This window comes from Gekko japonicus, unplaced genomic scaffold, assembly GCF_001447785.1.
Source record: "Gekko japonicus isolate JY-2015 unplaced genomic scaffold, Gekko_japonicus_V1.1 scaffold653, whole genome shotgun sequence".
Lineage (NCBI taxonomy): Eukaryota > Metazoa > Chordata > Lepidosauria > Squamata > Gekkonidae > Gekko > Gekko japonicus.
Window position 1 is genome coordinate 105744 of NW_015171524.1, and position 19574 is coordinate 125317.

The window sequence follows — 19574 nt, forward strand, 5'->3', positions numbered from 1 at the left end:
GAGCAGAAGCTTGCCTATCTATCTCTCCTGAGCGATTGAGAGAGTCTGGGAAAGCAAGCTATGATGCAGCAGAAGCAGCAGAACTGGAGGAAGAAGCAGGAGACAGCCAGTCCTTTGTGGGCCTGATAGAAGCCCTCTGGGGGCCCTGATCTGGTCCCCGGGCCGCATGTTTGACACCCCTGCTTTAGGCTGTATGCATCACAATTATCCTTTGCCTGGGACTCTTCTGCACTGCCATGACAGCAGGGGGAGCGGAAGTCTCTAGTAGTGAATGCAAGTTTAGGCATCACTTCACCAATTTGGTGTAGTGGTGTTGCGTTAAATACCAGGACACTGATAAGGCTCCTGTGAGGTTATTGACTGGTGAGCCCTCGCTCAGTTGTTCCGCACTCAGAAGAGCAAACGAAACTGCCTCCTTCGGAAACAAAAATTGAGAAGGGGGGGGGGCGGAAGCAAGCGAAGTTCCATCCCTTTCTCACCCTTTTGAATCTGTAAATAATAGCAAATCAAAGCAGCCGGGGTGGAACAAAAATCTAATGGAGTTCGCTCTTTCGTTTTGTCTGGCTTTCCACTGTGTTAAAGACTTGTTTTTCAGGCAGAAATCGATTCCTAAAGCTGCTAACAGCGCTCAAGCACAATGCAAGCGCTGAGAAAATATAGTACGAAATGCTGCTGGGGGAGGAGGGTCTCAGCAAGCTCCGGATCCGAGCACAGTAGGAGAATGCCTGGCCACTGCTTGCTTCCCCGTGTTGGCCTTAGGGATGCCGCGGGAGTTGCTGGGACAAGATACAGGCATGACAGAAAGGTCGCTAGATGCTGACTCCCTTCCAGTGGGTCAGCAACAGCCCTGTTCTCTTTGGAAGCAGTTGCTACAATTCAGCAGCAGCTTCATGGGTGCAGAGCTCTGCATGCACAGGGACTTCCCCAGTTCTCTTGAAGAAGGCGTATGGCCTGTGTGCACGTTAGGGGAAATCCCATTAAAATATTTCCTTCCGTAGAAGTGAACAGGAAGCTTTGGTTGGATCCCGGGGCTTTGGGTAGCGTTGCGCAACACTCTTGCCGTGCAGAATAACTGTCTGCTTTCACCCACAGAGTAACTACGCTGAAGTCAAAAGTGAACTGTGGTATTTATGAGGAACTTCTGGCTTGGTTTTTTTTCCAGAAATTCCATTACAGGAATCTTCTTCTGGGAGAACATGACGTTGCACTGACATGCATCGAACAGATAGTCACAGGTACATGGGAAGCCCCTGGCTGTGGGAAGTCAGATATTTGCTCTCTTGGCACGTTTTGGCTTAGAGAAATCTGTGTGGGGTGGTCAGAATTGCTTTTAAGCAGGCCTGTGTTTGAGGTGCCACCCCACAAGGAGAATGTGTCCTTTGAATGTTCTCCTGGGGGAAGCCTGAAGGTGCGTGTTGGAGCGATTAACCCAAGACGATTTTCAACATCAGCTTACTCTCGGTGGGTTGGCTCCAGTGGTAGATTTCTGCTGATGGGAAGGGTTTTTTAAAAAATTTACATGACCTTTGGTCCATCAAGGTCCGTATTGTCTGCTCAAACTGGCAGCAGCTCCCCAGGGTCTCAGGCAGAGGTCTTTCCCATCACCTCCTGCCTGGTCCTTTGAACTCGAGAGGCCGGGGATTGAACCTGGGACCTTCTGCATGCCAAGCAGATGCTCTGTCACTGAGCCACAGCCCCTCTTTACAGCTCTCCAGGGTTTCAGGAAGAGGTCTTTCCCATCCCCTACTGCCTGGTCCTTTTTAACTGGAGATGCCAGGGATTGAACCTGGGACCTTCTGCATGCCAAGCAGATGCTCTGTCACTGAGCCACAGCCCCTCTTTACAGCTCTCCAGGGCCTCAGGCAGAGGTCTTTCCCATCACCTCCTGCCTGGTCCTTTGAACTCGAGAGGCCGGGGATTGAACCTGGGACTTTCTGCATGCCAAGCAGATGCGCTGCCACTGAGCCACACCCCCTCTTTACAGCTCCCCAGGGTCTCAGGCAGAGGTCTTTCCCATCCCCTACTGCCTGGTCCTTTTTAACTGGAGATGCCAGGGATTGAACCTGGGACTTTCTGCATGCCAAGCAGAGGCTCTGCCACTGAGCTACAGCCCCTCCCTTCCCCATTCAAACACTGATCTCTCTGACTTGCCTCTCATGTTCTTCTGGGGTAGGAGGGGGTCCCCTGTCTTCCAGGAGCAGCATTTCCGGCTCCGGGGCATGTGTGTGGAGGAAGAGCAGGCCCCTTTAGGCTGTGCTGGGAGAGGGTATCACCAGCTTTCATATTGCAGTCTAATGCATAGGGCTGGGCCAACCCCCACTCCGCTTGTCCAGATGGCACAGGCCAGGCGTGCTGTTCGCCTGATGCTTTCGGACAGGTTTCTGGCATATTCAGCGGAACGATCCGCCAGCTTTTCAAATGCGAGGACTTCAGTGGCTTCTCTCGAGGGGTCACAGCCTGTTAAGGGAGACCAGACTAAGTAACAGGAAGCACTGTATTGCTGGACAGCACGTTATTTGGCACTGGGCAGGGGAGACCAGGTGCAGGTCACCTCTAGTCAGCTGTTGGCTCAGCAGTCCCTTGTGGGCTCGAAAATTCAGTAGCCATGTCAGGTGGGATCACAATGCTCAGAAGAGCATCCTGGCCCCAGCCCATCATCGAGGCTCTCCATGCTTTGAAGCCGAGGTGCCCAATGTTTTTCAGCCCGTGGGCACCTTTGGAATTCTGACACAGGGTGGTGGGCGCAGCCACAGGAGGTGGAGCCAGCCACAAAACGGCCGCCGCCGCTTGCCTTCCGTCATTCAGTGAAGACCCTTGTGCTGCGGTGGCAGCTGTTGCCACAACAACATTCTGGAAAATCTGTATAGTCAATCTGTAGGGCTGCGGTGGCTCAAGTGGTTAAGACACTGAACTGCAAACCGGAAGGTCGGTAGTTCAGCAGTTGGAGACCTGAATGTGCCGCATGACGGAGTGAGCTCCCATCTCTGGGTCCAGCTCCTGCCAACCTAGCAGTTCGAAAGCAAGATACTGCAAGTAGATAAATAGGTACCGCTTCGATGGGAAGGTAACAGCGTTCCGTGCGCCTCGGCGTTTAGTCACGCAGGCTACATGACCTCGGAAACGTCTTCGGACAGCGCTGGCTCTTTGGCTTGGAAACGGAGATGAGCACCGCATCCCTAGGGTCAGATTCCTTTACTTTACAGTCAGTCAAATCTACGATGGCCAATCAGAGGCCCTGCTGGGCAATAGCCCCACCTGGCCCCTCCTGCTTCCCTGGTGCATGCCAGGACAGGTGTTTGTGGGCAGCATGGCGCCAACGGGCACTGCACTTCGGGACCCCGGCCTTGAAGCTGTCCTCTGTGGAATTGCCTTCCTAATCCGAGTCCCGGTGCGGCGAAGCAGGGAATGTGAGGGGGCCAGGGGCATTAGCCCTGGGAGGACCTGCGTGGCGGGATGCGTGCAACCCAAGCACAGGTCCAGACTCATCTGCGCAGCTCCCTGGGTGGCCTTGGGCAGGGCCAGTCCTCCTCGGCTCGCCTTCGCGACCTCCCAGGGCTACTCCGAAGCTGAAACAGCAATTCGGGTTCCTCGGAACAGGAACTGGGTGCAGATGTTACGGCAGCGTCATCAGGGGTGTGACTGCCGCTGCATCACCCACATTGCTTTTATTTTCTCATTAGCCAGTAAATATCACCAGGGATTATCTCCGGCATCGCCAGCTGGGTGTTCTGTGTGCTTTGCTTTAAAAGTGTTTTGTCCCCCCCCCCCCCTTCCTTATGCAGTCAACGACACAAAGAGGAAACAGAAAGTTCTGGGCCCCAACCAGAAACTTAAATTTAACCCGACAGAGTTGATCATTTACTGCAAAGACTTTCGGATCGTCCGGTTTCGTTTCGATGAAGCAGGGCCAGAAAGTGCAAAAAAGGTACCGTAGTCTGCATAAGTTTCTCCTTTCTCTCTTGGATATCACCTGGAACTGATAACATGCTCAGCTGTGGGAGGAGGATAGGGTTGCCAGTCCCCAGGTCCCGGCGGGGGTTCCCCCCAGTTTTCGGGGCTTCTGCCCACCCCCCCAAACAGCCACGTTGTGCAATGTTACCCATGCGATGACGTCACCCGGAAGTCACGTCATCAGGTCAGGGGCCTTGCATGGGAATGCGCTGGTTTGAGGGCAAAGCTCTATGGTTTGAAGCCGGTTTTACCGTAGAGTTTTGCCCTCAAACCAGAGTGTCGCATGTGACGTCCCTGATGTGATGACATCACGTCCAGGTGAATGTCATCATGTTGGGGATGTTCCAGCACACCCCCTAAATCCCCCCACCCCCCCAGCAAGACAAGAGGACCTGGAAACCCTAGAGGCGGAAGGTGTAAAAATTTCCTTGGACTTACTGTAGGCGACCCCAATATGATGGCTGTGGGTACCGTGGCGACCGCTTGACACCTTTTCTGGCGCCCACCAAGTCTGTTTAGAAAGTGGGTGGGGTCAGATGAGGCCTTTGCCAAGCAAGGCTTCTGATTGGCCATTGTAGATTTCATTGGCTGTGCAGTTTTTTTTAATGTTGCTTTGGCAGCAGCTGTCACCACAGCACCAGGATCGTCACTGCGATCGTAGGTAAGCCATTTTATGGCTGGCTCCAACTCCCGAGGCAGCTGTTTTGCGGCTGTGCCCAACAGGCGGTATCAGAATTCTAAAGGTGCCGACGGGCTCAAAAAAGTTGGGGATCCCTGGTGTTAAGAGGTTTTTTAAAAATGTAATTAGCAGGGTAAAATAAATGAGAGCCAGAGTTCCGTGTGTTTGCTTAAAGAGGAAAATATTTTACTAAAAGCATGAGGGTGGGGGGAACTTCTGAGTAAAGAAATTAACATTTCTGTCCAACATGTGCATGTGTTAGCACTGAATGCATTTCAAGTGTACTTGAAGTTCAGCATCAGGGGCCACAGTGGCTGGCTGGCTGGCGCATCTTTGTTCAAAGTGCTTTCCAACCATAACCGTTGTGGTTGCAGAAAAGCACTCCAGTCCGTCTCTTGTGCTTTGAACACTTGGCATTCTTACCGGGCCACTCGGTAGAACAGAAAGTAACGCACTGTTTCTAACTTGGGGAACCTTTCAAGATCCCTCTCTAGCCTTCGGGGGTGACCTGTGAACATACGAAGCAGTCTGCTGGATCAGGCCAGTGGTCTACCCAGTGGCCAACCAGGTCCTCTGGAGGGCCAGCAACAGGGCATAGAGCCCAAGGCCTTCCCTTGACATTGCCTCCTGGCTCTGGGATCCAGAGGTTGACTGCCTCTGAACATGGAGGCTCCCTTTAGTTACCACGGCTAGTAGCCACTGATAGACCTGATAGACATTTTCTAAATTCGGATAGCTGAGACACACTTCTTTAAAAAATGTGGCGCCATCGTTTTAGTTCCAATATTTTCAGTATTTAAAAGCTAGAAAGAATAAGCCTGTTCCCTTGTGTTTCCGCACATGTCGCTGCTTAAGAGGAGAACCGCCCCGAGCAGGGACTTGTGCAGAGGTGCAACAGACAGCCTGTTTTGAGGGCTGTTGGTTCTGCCAAGCTTCTGTATTGGAAAGGATCTGATGATCCAGTCGCAGTTCACGCCAAGGGGTTGCAGAATCACCTGCCCTTAGTGGATATCGTTTGGAAGAAGGCCATAAATCATGCAGAGAAGCAGTAGGCACCCTTCTCACTGATTGAGTGCTTTTGGCTCATAATAGCCTCATCTCATCCCGAGTGCTTTTGGCTCATAATAGCCTCATCACACTTCTTGTGGCTTCCATTTTGGGAATTTACTGAATTGGGAGTGCGCAGAGTCGCGTAGGCTGCAACTAGACATCGCACTGCTCACGTCGGTGTGTGCTCAGTTCTTTTATTCTTCCACAATAGCAGGGTTTGCGTTTTTTCCAGAGGGGCTTCTTGAGGGAGGAGGAGGAGGGGCCCATCTCACAGGCACGTGGTCGCTCATCTTCGAGCAATTATGACCCAGCTCCGGTGATCCCTCCCGAGATCCCAACCCACTGCAAAAACCTAAAGATTAATGGATCAAGTACTCTTAATGTTTCAGTTAAATCTGCTGGGACTGGAATACGGGTGTGTATTGACATGTGACGCCCACAGTAGAGATTCTGTTGATGCCAGGAACGGAAACTCTTAGCCAGAGTCCCTGCTTCCAGGGGCTGTCCTTAAGCGAATGTCACACAAAGGTCAGGATGTGAAAATTCACACGTAGCTCCTGGAAAAACTGAAGTCAGTGTTTTTCTCCAGTGTGTTCTTAGCCTTCTGCATCGGCTAAAAAAATCCCTTCCAGGATGACTGAGAACAAGAAGCTCATTGAGGGTTGTGTATACTGGATTATTTGCCTTTTGGGGTTTTAAATTTCTTGCACTCAAGTACATGGAAGAGGTGGAAACTGTAAATACCTGTCTGGTTCACCTTGTACCAAAGGACGGCCAACGGGCTTGGAAGAGTTTATGTGCAACGGCAGTCCATCTGAATTTGTGCAGCCATCGCTGTCTTCAGAAACCCTCCGTTTTCTTTCTGCAGAAGGATTAGTTAGCCCAGAATGAAAAGGGTCTCTGGACCTTGCAGCATGTTTTGGGGAACCAAGCAGAGACCGCTCACACACTTTCCTTCGTGCCAGCTTCCAAAACTGCCTTGAACCGACCGTTGCTTTCTTTCTGCCTCTGCTCTGGAATGTGACACCGGAAAGAATCCCTGCCAGCAGTGGCGAGGGCCAGCCAGTTGACGGAGGCCGTTGCATGTGGGGCAGCTGGCTGAAGATCCGCAATCCAGCATCCTGATCCTATCAAAAGTAGCGTGCCCAGTGGCACGTTCTCCCCACACACCCCAGGACAAAAGTGGGCTTGGCTGCGTCTGTTCTGTATTCCAGCCTTCCCTTTACTGCAGCGTCCGTTCCTCTAAAGCAGGGATCCCCAACACGGTGCCCGCCAGCGTCTTTCCTGGTACCTGCGAGTGTTTTTATAGAAAGTGGGCGGGGCTGGATGGAGCTTTTGCTTAGTGGTGCTTCTGATTGGCTGTGCAGATTAAAAAGCGTCCTGTTAAACAGAGCTTCTGTCTTAAAGGTTGAAGAGTTACCACGAGAGTTATGCATGACTTTGTTCCCTGACGTTTTGTGGTTGGCCCCACCTCCTGCGGCAGCCATTTTGCAATTGGCTCCGCCTCCTGCGGCAGCCATTTTGCAATTGGCTCCGCCTCCTGCGGCAGCCATTTTGCGATTGGCTCCGCCTCCTGCGGCAGCCATTTTGTGACTGTACCCACCACGCTGTGTCAGAATTCCGAATGTGTGTGAATACTCGAAAAGTCTGGGGACCCCTACTCTAAAGCAAATCAGATGCAGATTTTTAAATGGGCTGATGTAGTCTTTGGTAGCGAACTGTTGGGACCCCGTCGGTATGCTTTTTTCAGGGGTCACTTGGCCGTACTCAGCCGAATAAGAGGTCCCACCACATTGCAGAATGGGCCAAAACAACGTTCAAGGACGGAGTTCCATCACTGATTCTACCTGGTCCGTCCGTGTGCTTAGAGAGCGGCTGGGCTTGAGCTGTGAACTAACAGGACAGACTTCATGCTCCTTGTTGCCGAAGTTTTATCCTTCAGCTGTTTTTGCTGTTAAGCTGAGTCCGAAAACCCTCCCGCTTAAGGACATGTGGGAGGAAGTGCTGGGAGGGGAAGACCTCGCTGCCTGTAAGCAAGCGGAGGCTGTGGAAAGGCCCCGTCAGCAACTTTGAAAGAAGCGACGCATGTTTAAATAGCAGTCAGATGCAACAGTTTTCCAAGAGGTCCGTTGTCTGGGCTCGGCGGGTGGCAGCTCAAATGGCGTGGATCCCCTCAAAGAGGAACGGTTGATGTCGAGCAACATTCGTTTGTTTCAGTTAATCAAGGAACTCAGTTTGAAGCCCTTGTTTATCCATCTTATAATGTCCCACTGTGTGCTTAAGTCACACAGGAGAGGTCGCCCAGAAATCTGCCTGGCTCTGTTGGCGCTTGGAACCCTGATCTCCCAGATCTTAGTTGGAGGCACCGCTGCTCCTCACTGGCAGCAAGGAGAAAATAGGACCGTCCTCCATGGCCCTGGGAGGGTGCAGAAGGAACAGAATGAGTGGGAGGTGAAGGGGAGACTGGTAGCCTGAGTTAACAGAAAGTTCGTCTGCTTAGGAAAACACCGCCCTCCCCTCTCCCCCACTCCCACACCAAGCTGTCAGTGCAGCCTTCCTCTCTTACAGAGGAGAGCTGAGGCTTTTCTGTCTTCCGACTGGATTCCGAGTGGCCCTCACTGCAGGGAGAGACACTGACTTCTTCCCCTTCCACCCGGAACTGCAGCTTTTTCGCTGGTGTGGATGGGGTGGGGGTGGTATTGAGCAAGCGAGTGAGTCTCTTGGTGTAGTGGTTAAGAATGTGGACTCTAGTCTGGGAGAACTGGGTTTGATTCCCCAGTCCTCCACATGCAGCTGCTGGCGGGACCTTGTTTATTTATTTATTTATTTATCAGATCTATACCCCGCCCTCCCCCGTAGGGCTCAGGGCGGCTTACAAAGGCAAGATAACCTTGCTACAATAAAACATAATATACTTATAGTTTAAAAACATACTATACATCTTAAAATCCAGTCCTAGGGCCAGTCACAAGTTCTTTCAGAGCTGCTCTCTCAAGGGCAGTTCTTTAGAGAGCTCTCTCAGCCCTGCCCACCTCATAGGGTGACTGTTGTGGGGAGAGGAAGGGAAAGGAGATTGTAAGCTGCTCTGAGACGCCTTCAGGTAGGATATGAATCCTCCTCCTCCTTCTTCTTGGTGGTGCAGTGGAACTAAGCAACACAGGCAGCTAAAGTCTCCTTCAAACTTGGTTTATTGCACAGGCTGTTTGATAAGACGAAGGCACACCTGCTCTCACTAGTGGCTCATGTGCTGCTGTTGTTTGGGGGGAGGTTTTTTTTTTGAGAAAGTAACCCCCAGCTCTGCATTTTTTCTGTCATGGCTCAGTTCCAAGAGGGTGGCATTTGAGCTTCCTTTTTTTTGTTTTTGCCCTGTAAGCAGTACCCAGGGGAAAGTGATGAATTAGAGAAATGGTTCTTTTTTCTCAGGGTGGACGGAAAAAACCCCGAACTTTCTCCTTTCTCTGTGGCATTCCTCTGAAGTTGAAGGAGTCTACAGTTTGGCACTCAGTGCCTTCTTCTGTTACAACCCCGAACAACGGTAGCAACTATGTGCCTTGAACTCTTTTGGGGACAAGCAGGCAAACAAGCCGGGCTTTTGTCAGGAAGGAAATTTGTTTTTTCCATCTCTGCGTCGGCATCTCTCATCTAAAATTGCCTGTGGATATTTTTTTTTTGGTTCCTCGGCAAAGAGTAGCCTGGCAGGGCCCGTGTCTGCCCCTTTCGCTTTTGTATTTTCCTTTCTCAGCGTAAACAAGGAGCAGTAGAGTGAGGACGTGGGCTTTGCTTGTTCTTGTCTGCCGATTGCATCAGTCTTAAGGAGGGCTTCTCACCTCACAGGGGACACCCTCTGTCGCTGCCCTTTTCTCCACGGGAACTGATCTCCGCAGTCTGGAAATCAGTTATAGTTTCTTGAGTTCACCAGGCCCCACCTGGAGGTTAATAGTCAGTGAGAGATTCACAGAAAGAGAGTTCACGCAAGGAGAAAAACCGTGAACAAATTACTATGGATCAATATATACTTTGTATTCTGTAGTTAATAAAGACACTCTCACACAATCTGTATTCATATCAACATAGTTCATACAGCAATCAGATAATCAATCCATAGATGCTGAATTCATAAATGTTTCATTCTCATCCAGTATTTCAAAAAGGGAATAAAGTGCCTGTGTCATATGAACGTTTTCAGTTCATCAGTTTCAAAGTACAGCAGATGAATATTTCAAGTAGTTCCGTTTCAAAGTGCGTATGTGAAGACTGTCGGAAGGACACTTCCGTTCCACCCCTGTTGGAAATCCGTTTCCAAAAAGCTTTTTCAAAGAGGGGATAGGACGTTGTCCATACATGCAGTGCTATCACATCCAATATGATTATTCAGTGTTCTCACAAGCACAATTTTCAGGAGGTTGGCAAATCTAGTCCTAAGATAGAAGGGGAGGAGGTTCCTGCAGGGTTAGAGCAGTAAAATGAATGGGAAACCTTATTTTTCTCAATTTCCGGCCCGGAATGAGAAAATGGGGGAGCCCTTTGGTGAAGTATTTCATTAAAGATTGTGAGTGAATACTCCTTTAAAACAATATTTGAAAATACCACTACAGTTGGTATTGTGTTACTCTATGGTGTATTTAATGTAGCATTATATATATTAATTTAGATATCCCCAGTGAAACCCCACAATATCCTGTCCATACACAGAGAGATCTTATGTATGCTTTCCCTCCCCCCTTTTAGTGTAGTAAACTTTTTAATGTAACATTCCCTGATCTGTTTGCTGCTTCAAGTATGATGTGGGGAAGGGAATGTGTTTGAGGATGCTTGAAAATGGCCATGCAGTGAAGAAGTGGCAGGGCACCGGCCATCCGACCATTTCTCCTGCCATCGTTAGTGCTTTGCCATTCAAACCAGAAAGGCTTGCATTTCAGTCCATTAAGTTTTGAAAGGAAAAAAGGCCACAAACCAGGTCTGAAAAAAATAATGGGAGAACAACAGGGGAAATGGAGGACTGAAACGATTTGGCAGTGACGTTGCCCAGGTCTCTGTAGTAATCATCTGATCCAGACGGTGGCCGTTCTAGATAAAACAACCAGTACTGTAATAATGAGAGCTTCGTTAATGCATTTCACTAGATTATTAACCAAGCAACACAGGAGGGATGTTGGAAAAGTACTCTTAAGATCTTCAGGTGTTCAGTCCAGGAGGGCAAACTGAGAATCTGCCAAGAGACAGTTTGGTGTAGTGGTTAAGAGCATGGGCTCTAATCTGGGAGAACCAGGTTTGATTCCCCACTCCTCCACATGCAACTGCTGGTGTGACCGTGGGTCAGTCACAAGTTCTCTCAGAGCTATTCTCTCAAGGGCAGTCCTCAAAAAAGCTCTCTCAGCCCCACCTGCCTCACAGAGTGTCTGTTGTGGGAAGGGAAAGGAGATTGTTAGCCGCTCTGAGACTCCTTTGGGTAGTGAAGGGTAGGGTATAAATCCAGTCTCTTCTTCTTCAGCTTGATGAGTGGGCTGAGGTACTTTAAGACCTGGAGTCCAGTGTTCATTCTGCCATGTCTGGCCCAAGCTGGCCCAATCTCGGAAGCTAAGCAGGGTCAGCCTTTGCTAGTATTTGGAAGGAATACCAGGGTCGTGATGCAGAGGCAGGTGATGGCAAACCCACCTCTGAAATGTCTGTTGTCTTAAAAACAAGTCTAGCTCACTACCTACTGGTGCATAACGCTAAAAGAGCTGGAACTTCTGACTGCCGGACAATCTTAGGATCTCCTGGCTATACTGCACACAATGCCAGATGGTGGTGGTGGTGGTGGTAATCTATCATGTTCACAGGGTGACTTTGGGCTTGTCTGTCTAACTCTCAACCTAAACCAGCCAATCTATTTCACCGTGGGAATGGCACTTGGAATGCCTCACAGTTCCTTTTGTTTTCCCCTCCTCCAGGTGTGTCTCGCCATAGCTCATTATTCTCAGCCAGCGGATCTCCAGCTCCTCTTTGCCTTCGAATACGTGGGAAAGAAATATCACAATCCAGGTAACTTGTTTTGCATGTCGTCATAACCCGCGCAGGCAATTTAAGATGCAGAAACGGCGGCTACATCTGTGTTGACGTTTTCTCCCCAAAACTCCCCAGGGGGTTTGTTTTGCAGAACCTTACAATCGCTGGCAATGCATCTTTCCATGCCTCTTCCTTACCCCCTCCCTTTTTCATACGTTCATCAGCCTTGAGCAAAGGAGCGCAGAACATTATTTCCCAGGGAAAAAAGCCCTTTATGTCAATTCGATTTGATTTATTACAAAGATCAGCAAATCCCACTAAAATGTAGCATATAGTTAACAACAGAAATACAGCCAGACAGTTGACAGCTAAAATTTTTAGTGAATAAAACAAAGTGAGTTTTAAAATTTCCTGAGAAGTAATAGTCTTTTGCCTGATTAGGATGGCCACAGCACACAACCTTGCCACCTAAGCAGTAATTCCATTACAGATGTCAGCTAAAAGGGAGAGTAGAGTAAAACTGATTAGACCTGCCTGGGTAGGTGACGATCATTGAAGTAATATGTTTAAAACGAATCTAGTGATAAAATCGACAAGATAATGTCAGTATGAGTAACATCTCAGCCTCCCCTCCCTTCGATGCCTCTCCCTGTGTCTTTGTCAGGTGTCCGTGAAACACCTAGATGAGTCCTCTTTCCAGCAGGCTCACACACTAGCCCTTCGCTTGGTAAGCCTCTGTTCTTGGTGGCATTGCAGGAGAAGGATTTGTACCAATGGGGACCCCATCCCTCCTTTCCCCAGGAGCTTGCTAGGCAGCCCAGCCAGAGCTTTGGCCACCCCCGCTGAGTTGGAGCACACCCTCTCGGCTCGAGGCCAGTCCCTCACCAAACCTTGTCAGTTTGGTAACCTTGAAACGCGGGGCTTGCAAACCAGTAGGGCTGCCAAGTGGGGGCGGGGGGCAGGTAAACTCCCACTTTGGAGGCCCGATTTCCGCTGCCGCGGAATTGGGCCCCGGGGGGAACTCCGCCCCCCGAAGCGCAGCATGGGGGCGTGGCCCCGATCATCGGGGCCACACCCTTAACGTGATCGATGTCGCGCATCACTGGTGGCACGCACGACAAGGGACAGCTCCCGGAGCGCGGCGAGGCTCCCCCGCCAGTGAGTAAAATTCACTTGGCAACCCTACAAACCCGGATTTTTCTACCACAAGGCTTCGCAGGGTCCCCAGGGCAGAGTCCCGTAGCATGCCGCACAGTCTTCAGATTTAAAATTGAGGTTTAAAAGCAGAAGCAACCTGGTTGACAAATGGCCGTTCCTTTTTCTTTTAAAACCCCTCTATATTAGAAAGTGATAATCTAGAATTAGGAAGAGGGTTGTTCCCCTTCACAAAAGAAGGGCACTTTCATCCCAGTTTCGCTTTGGCATCTGGAAGCTTGCAGGTTCTGTGCAGCGATGGCAGAGTCATGCGACAAGCGGAGGTGGCGCATTAGTGCCCAGCTGTGCTCTTGCGCAGGAGACTGTTCCTGGTGGATTTATTGTTTATTTAGGTCCCCAAAGTGAGCAATACTGCCCTCTGGGTGGGTACTGGAACGATCCAGGTGGGCAGTCGGAGCCTTGGGTGCAATTGGGGGGGGAGGTGTTGAATACAAAAAAGGGGGCAGTAGAAGCATAAAGAAAGAAGAACCCAGAAGCAGCCTTTCCTGCCTTCTTCTGGTCTTCCCTGGGATCAGGGAGGAAGGTGGAGAGAAGTCCCCACAGCCAGTCACAGCCATGTATTTGCAAACTGCAAATGCATGTGCACCCTTGTTGCTGCTGGGCTATTGTGTGGTGGTTGCTGCCGGCCTCTGGCTTCAGGCCAGCAACATCTTTCCTTACAACAACATCTTTTTTTACTATGTGCAAATTTGTCACTGCATCTTTTTGTCCACTTCTTGACGGTAGATTTCCAGGGGGGCGGTAGGCCAAATAAGTTCGGGAATCTCTGATTTAGAATATCACCGTGCCTCCTCTTCAGAGCCCTACTCGAGGCCGACTGCGCCGGGGTGGCAGAATACGTTGCTTTCAGCAGCTGATGTTTTACTTATTTATTTAATACATTTATCAGCGGCTTATGACATGGATACTGTGCGTAAAAGAGAGTACATAAAAATACATAAAACTGAAATCCAACAATCACAAATGTAATCAAACGCCTCATGGCAGGGAGGGAAGTAAATGTGGCTGTTTCAGCCGAGGTTAATTGCAGAAGCCTCTGCCCATGAGCCATGGATTTGAGTACCACTGGCTTAGAGTGCAGAGGTGAAACGCAGACAAATGATTTCAAACCTCATCTTGGTTTTATCTTAAGGTCGCTTTGGGGGATTCTGTCCTGTGTCTCAGGCCTGCCAGTGGGAGGGCTTCTGGAGTTCTGGCCCCGCTGGTGGACCTCCTGATGGCCCCTGGGTTTTGGCCACTGTGTGACACAGAGTGTTGGACCGGATGGGCCACGGGCCTGATCCAGCATGGCTTCTCTTATGTGCTTATGTTCCCTCAAAGGCCAGCACACTTTTGTGTTGAAAGGCTGCCCAGAAGTGGGCAAGTTCCCGCACGTGCTGGGAAGGGGGATACATGTCTGTGTATGGCATGCAGTGACTAAAAGAGGGCCATCCAGCACAGAGGCTGAGCTCTGGGTGCTGTCCTCCTTTCCCTTGCAGAAGAGCCCTTTGGAGCTTTCCCCTTGCAGTCTGAGTCCTGAAGCCACCAGCAGCTGCCAAGGAGAAACGGCCTAAGCCACCCTCCAGCACTGGGACGGTCTCCCTCCTGCCTTGCCGTCTGCGTGTGTGGGGCTCGAGGCCCAGTCACTGTTGAGCTCTAGCCCCCTGGGCCGTCTGTACCACCTTCGAAGGCGCCAAGAAAACCAAGCAGCCGCATCCATGCCTACGCTCTGTCTCTTTGAAATCTGGAGGGAGAGAACAACATGAGAAGGAGGCTCAGTGGAAACAGTCTTGGGAGTGAAACCGTTCCAAACGCGGAGGGCGGCTTGAGTGGTGGGGGAGGGAGAGCTGGGATCGAATTCTAAGCCCACTGAAACCTGGAGCAGTCTTTGAGATTGCACAGTGTGGGAGGGGCGATCAGTATCGCACTTAAAATAAATCAACATATGGGACTGTCAGAGCAGCGCATCTTCTTCATTAGAGGTCCGTCAGTGGCTATGAGCCACAAGGTACAGATGGGAACTCTTGGTCTGGGGCAAGGGATGCTCTGTATTCTTGGTGCCTGGGGGGGGTGTTCAAGAGTGGGAGGGCTTCTGGAGTTCTGGCCCCACTGCTGGACCTCCTGATGGCACCTGGTATTTCTGGCCACTGTGTGACACCGACTGTTGGACTGGATGGGCCATTGGCCTGATCCAGCATTGCCTTCTCTGATGTTCTTGTGTCTGGGGCAAGGGATGCTCTGTATTCTTGGTGCTTGGGGGGGGGTTCAAGAGTGGGAGGGCTTCTATTGTCCTGGCCCCACTGCCGGTGGACCTCCTGATGGCACCTGGTATTTCTGGCCACTGTGTGACACAGAGTGCTGGACTGGATAAGCCATTGGCCTGATCCAACATTGGCTTCTCTTATCTTCTTTTTACCATTCTCACTCAAGTTTGCAATTCCCCCCCCACACACACACACAAAAGCAGTACAACCAAATAAACTGGTCAACGCTGCCAGTTCGCCCCGGTAAGATCGCTGGTACCTTTTGTAGCAGATGATATCGTGCGACTGCTTTGCAGTCGGAAGGAGTATTTTTAAAGTCTGCCTTTTGCTTTCTCCTAGCAAAAAAGGTGAACGGAATAGACCCTGGAGGGGGAGGCGGAGGGGGTGGTGGCGGCATCACCAGCAGCCCGCAGACCCCTTTGTTTGAAACATACTCGGACTGGGACAGAGAAATCAAGAGGACGGGAGCCTCCGAGTGGCGTGTGTGTTCGGTCAACGAAGGCTACATGATATCTACCTGGTAAGCTTGCTCTTCTGTTTGACCAAGAAACGACGCCCAGGTTGGGAGGCTGGAGCTGGATGCGGGCCGCCTGTGGCTCTCTGGTCTCTTTAAGAGTCACTGAGTTCCTAGAGTGTGGCTGGCAGAAATCAGCTACTTCAACCAAGGGAGACAAAAAATGAGTTCCGGTGGCCGCCAAAGAAGCACCAGTCGGTCACGGCGCTTTCACACGTGCTAAATAATGCCGTTCCAGTCCACTTCAAGTGGGTTTTGCGGTTTCACACAGTGAAATCCAGTTGCAAAGTGCATTGACCGTGTGTTATTTAGTGTGCTTGAAAGTGCCCTCGATAAAATGGGGAGGGGCCCCATGGCCTGGTAGAAGAGCCTCTGTTTGGTATGCAGAAGTTTCCAGGTTCAATCCCCACCATCTCCATTTTAAAGGACCAGGCAGTAGGTGATGGGAAAGACCTTTCTCTGCCTGAGACCCAGGAGAACCACTGCCAGTCTGTAGACAAGACTGAACCTAATAGATCAATGGTCTGATTCAGTAGAAGGCAGCTTCATGTGTTCATGTATTAAAGGGGAGGGGCCATGGCTCAGTGGCAGAGCCTCTGCTTGGCATGCAGAAGGTCCCAGGTTCAATCCCCACCATCTCCAGTTAGAAGGACCAGGCAGGAGGTGATGGGAATGACCTCTGCCTGAGACCCTGGAGAGCTGCTGCCGGTCTGAGTAGACAACACTGACCCTGATGGACCAAGGGCCTGATTCAGTATTAGGCAGCTTCATGTATACATGTATGATATGATCAGAGCTGTGTTTCTGTTTTTAGTAAAGGATACAGATCAGAATTTGTGTGCTTAAATCAAGATTCTACAGTTGTTGTTTTTCCCCAAGTGGGAGGTTTCAGCTCTTTAGTTTTAGCATTCCGTTTAAACACTTTGTTGGATTTCAGCAAGACAAAACTGTTAAGGTAACTTTAAAACAAACAAACAAACAAAAAACTGCATTTCAAATGAAGCTATTAGGCATGCATTTCTGTTCTTGTTCCCCAGTCTTCCAGAGTACTTTGTAGTGCCGTCATCCTTGGCAGATCAAGATCTAAAGCACTACTCCCATGCTTTTACTGGAAGGCGGATGCCGGTGAGTGTGTGAAGCCGATGTTGCTGCCGGATAACTGTTGCCTTATTGCTAGAACACATTGCCTCGCAAGAGGGCAAAGGCACCGTACTGTGCACCAGGAAAACTCTGCCCTGGGAGGGTGCTATGAAAATCGGTGTCCCTGATTTCTGCTCTGTCGCACAGCCATGTAAGAGGGCAATTCGTTCCAGCGCTGTGAGCCACCTGTCAGGTTCCCAGTCAAGTCACTCTCCACACGCACTTTAGCAGTGAATGTTTTATCTTTAGAGATATGAGATACTGTGGGTTCAAACTCTTTGTTTATTATTTATTATTATTATATTAGGCTTTTATACCACCCTCCTCACAAGCAGGCTCAGGGCGGTGTACAACAAATTCCTATAAAATACATATAAAATCATTAAATAGTCTAAAAATACAATTCTAGAAATATTTGATGCCCACATGGCACCGTAATACAATCCTAACCCCCAATTTACAGCAGGGGGGAGGGGGTGAAAGCAGTTAGTGAACCAAATATCTGTTGGCAACTGTTAACCATTAGACCATTGATGTTAAACCCCAGAGTTCCAGTTCCTGGCTGAGAGAAACAAGACTCTCAATTCCTGCTCAATTCCTACTTTTCCTCAGTCTTCTCTTGCAAGAGAAACGGTACTCAACATGGCAAAAACAGAACACATGATGAGGGAAGGGAGTTGCAGCCTAGGATCAGCATAAGGGTAGTAGTAAATGAAACTAAGTCCTCGGGGCCAGATGAGCTGCATCCAAGGGTACTAAACGAACTTGCAGATGTAATTTCTGAGCCTCTGTCCATTAATAGGACTGAAGTGCAAAGGCGGGAAAACAGGATATAGGCACAACCCCAAAATTCCATTCACAACCACATCGGCATTACTACGACGACTTTGAAAGATATACAGCCATTATCTAGCCAGGCACGGACTTTACTTCAAGGATGTTTCTCGTTTGAGAGATGTCTTGAGGCCCTGTAGGAAAGTTACCAAGCGAGCCTTCCCAATTCACTACAGACACTCCCCCCCCCCAGGAATGCAGTGGCAGGTGAGGGCAGCGATAAGGGTACAGAGGGCAAGCAGAATATGACAGGTTAAAATACACCAGGTTTCAGCTAGCCAGATGCCTGAGTCTGACAGCCAGTCCCTTACCCTGTGCTCAGGGCAGCATGGTGTCGGTGCAACAGTGTAGTCTTGACAGCAGCCACTCGCTACTGCCAGGAAGTCCACAAGCAGACCGGGAAAGTCACGGCCCTCTCCAGCAATTGGTTCTCTCCCAAATAGGGAACGCCTCCTTTTAGCTGCTGTCCGCTATTGGGGCAGGTTGCATGGCATCTCTTGGCTCCTCCCCCACTGAAGGGGGCGGGGGCACAGTGGCACCCTGGCTGGCAGGTGTCGGGAGGCGATGGTGGAGCTGCCAGGGGCTTGGCTGTGGCACCGTGGAGGCGTGCAGCAGCTGAGTGGCTAGCAGGACTTGGCGACGGGGAGCCACATGATCATCCCGCATTGGGTTCTGTTAACAATTTTAAAAATGTTCTTTTAAAAACAGCTTTGGTTCTCACGATGCTGCAGACGTGTTAGATACGTGCAATTAATGTCTGAACTTCCATGATACGCAGGCAGACAAAAAAAATTGTCCTTCTCTTGTAGATGTGGTGCTGGAATCATTCCAATGGAAGCGCTCTCGTGAGGATGGCCAACATTAAGGATCCGTTGCAGCAGCGAAAGATCGACCAACGGTAAGGAAGCGTGCAATGTCTTCTCGTGTTCTTACAAGGAAATATGACTTTACACCGAGAGTGATTAAAAGGTGGAATTCGCTGCCAAGGGATGTAGTGATGGCCACAGGAATAAACAGCTCCCAAAGGGGATTAGATAGATTCATGGAGGCTAAGTCTATCAGTGGCTACTAGCCCTGGTGATGACTGGGGGGGGGAATGTAGTGATGGCCACAGGAATAATTCTCTGAATCCCAGAGCCAGGAGGCAACCTCAGGGGAAGTCCTCGACCTCCATGCCCTGTTGTTGGCCCTCCAGAGGAACTAACTGGCCACTGTGAGGCAGGACGCTGGGCTAGGTGGACCACTGGCCTGATCCAGCGGGGCTCTTGTTGTGTTCTGTGTTGTTTGGCGACCCAGATAATTTCATAAGCCCAGAGTGCACACTGCAAGTACCAGGGGGCAACAGTTTGAACAGGTGGGCCAAATCGCCTTCAAGAACATAGGAATGCCATAATACCCAGTGTAGGCAAGTTCGAGCAGGGGAGGCCTATATAACTGAACCAAACCAAAAGCCTAGCGGAACGTCTCCGTTTTGCGGGCTCTGCGGAATTGTGGTTGATCCCGCAGGGCCCTGGGTCTCAAGTGGGAGCTTGTTCCACCAGGTTGAGGCCAGAGCTGAAAAGGCTCTGGCCCTGGTCAAGGTTAGGCAGACGCCTTTTGGGCCGCCACCCCCAAACCCCAGCTTGCGTGTGTTACACTTCAGCAGGCCCTTTGCAAAAGGTAGAGCAGCTTGTTGTCACCGCAAGCAGGAGACCGCTGAAAACAGACATTTGCATGAAGAACTTTGCTGTGCGTATTGTTTTTCGGCACGGGGAAAAGGCGCGTGGCTGCAGTTGCACATCCCAGAATGCAAAAGTTAACACAGAATATCTTTCAGAGTGTAGCCACGTTGGTCGGCAATAAAACAGTTAGATTTGAGTCCAGTAGCACCTTAAGAGACCAACGAGAGTTTCCAGCGTAGAAGCTTTTGGGAGTCAAAGCTCCCTTCATCGGGGGGCGGGGGGGAGTGCAGCTTGCACAG

The 19574-nt window shown here is 50.3% G+C and overlaps 1 protein-coding gene across 1 annotated transcript in view; it reads left to right on the top strand.

Annotated features, from left to right (window-relative positions):
• The window catches only part of MTMR10 (myotubularin related protein 10), a 62066-nt gene that overhangs the window by 25656 nt on the left and 16836 nt on the right, over positions 1-19574 (top strand). Inside the window, exons 4-9 of the mRNA XM_015419491.1 lie at positions 1163-1235; positions 3783-3925; positions 11614-11704; positions 15466-15646; positions 16678-16765; positions 18424-18512. Of these exons, the coding sequence (XP_015274977.1) occupies positions 1163-1235; positions 3783-3925; positions 11614-11704; positions 15466-15646; positions 16678-16765; positions 18424-18512 (665 nt within the window). The remainder of the gene's footprint in view (positions 1-1162; positions 1236-3782; positions 3926-11613; positions 11705-15465; positions 15647-16677; positions 16766-18423; positions 18513-19574) is intronic.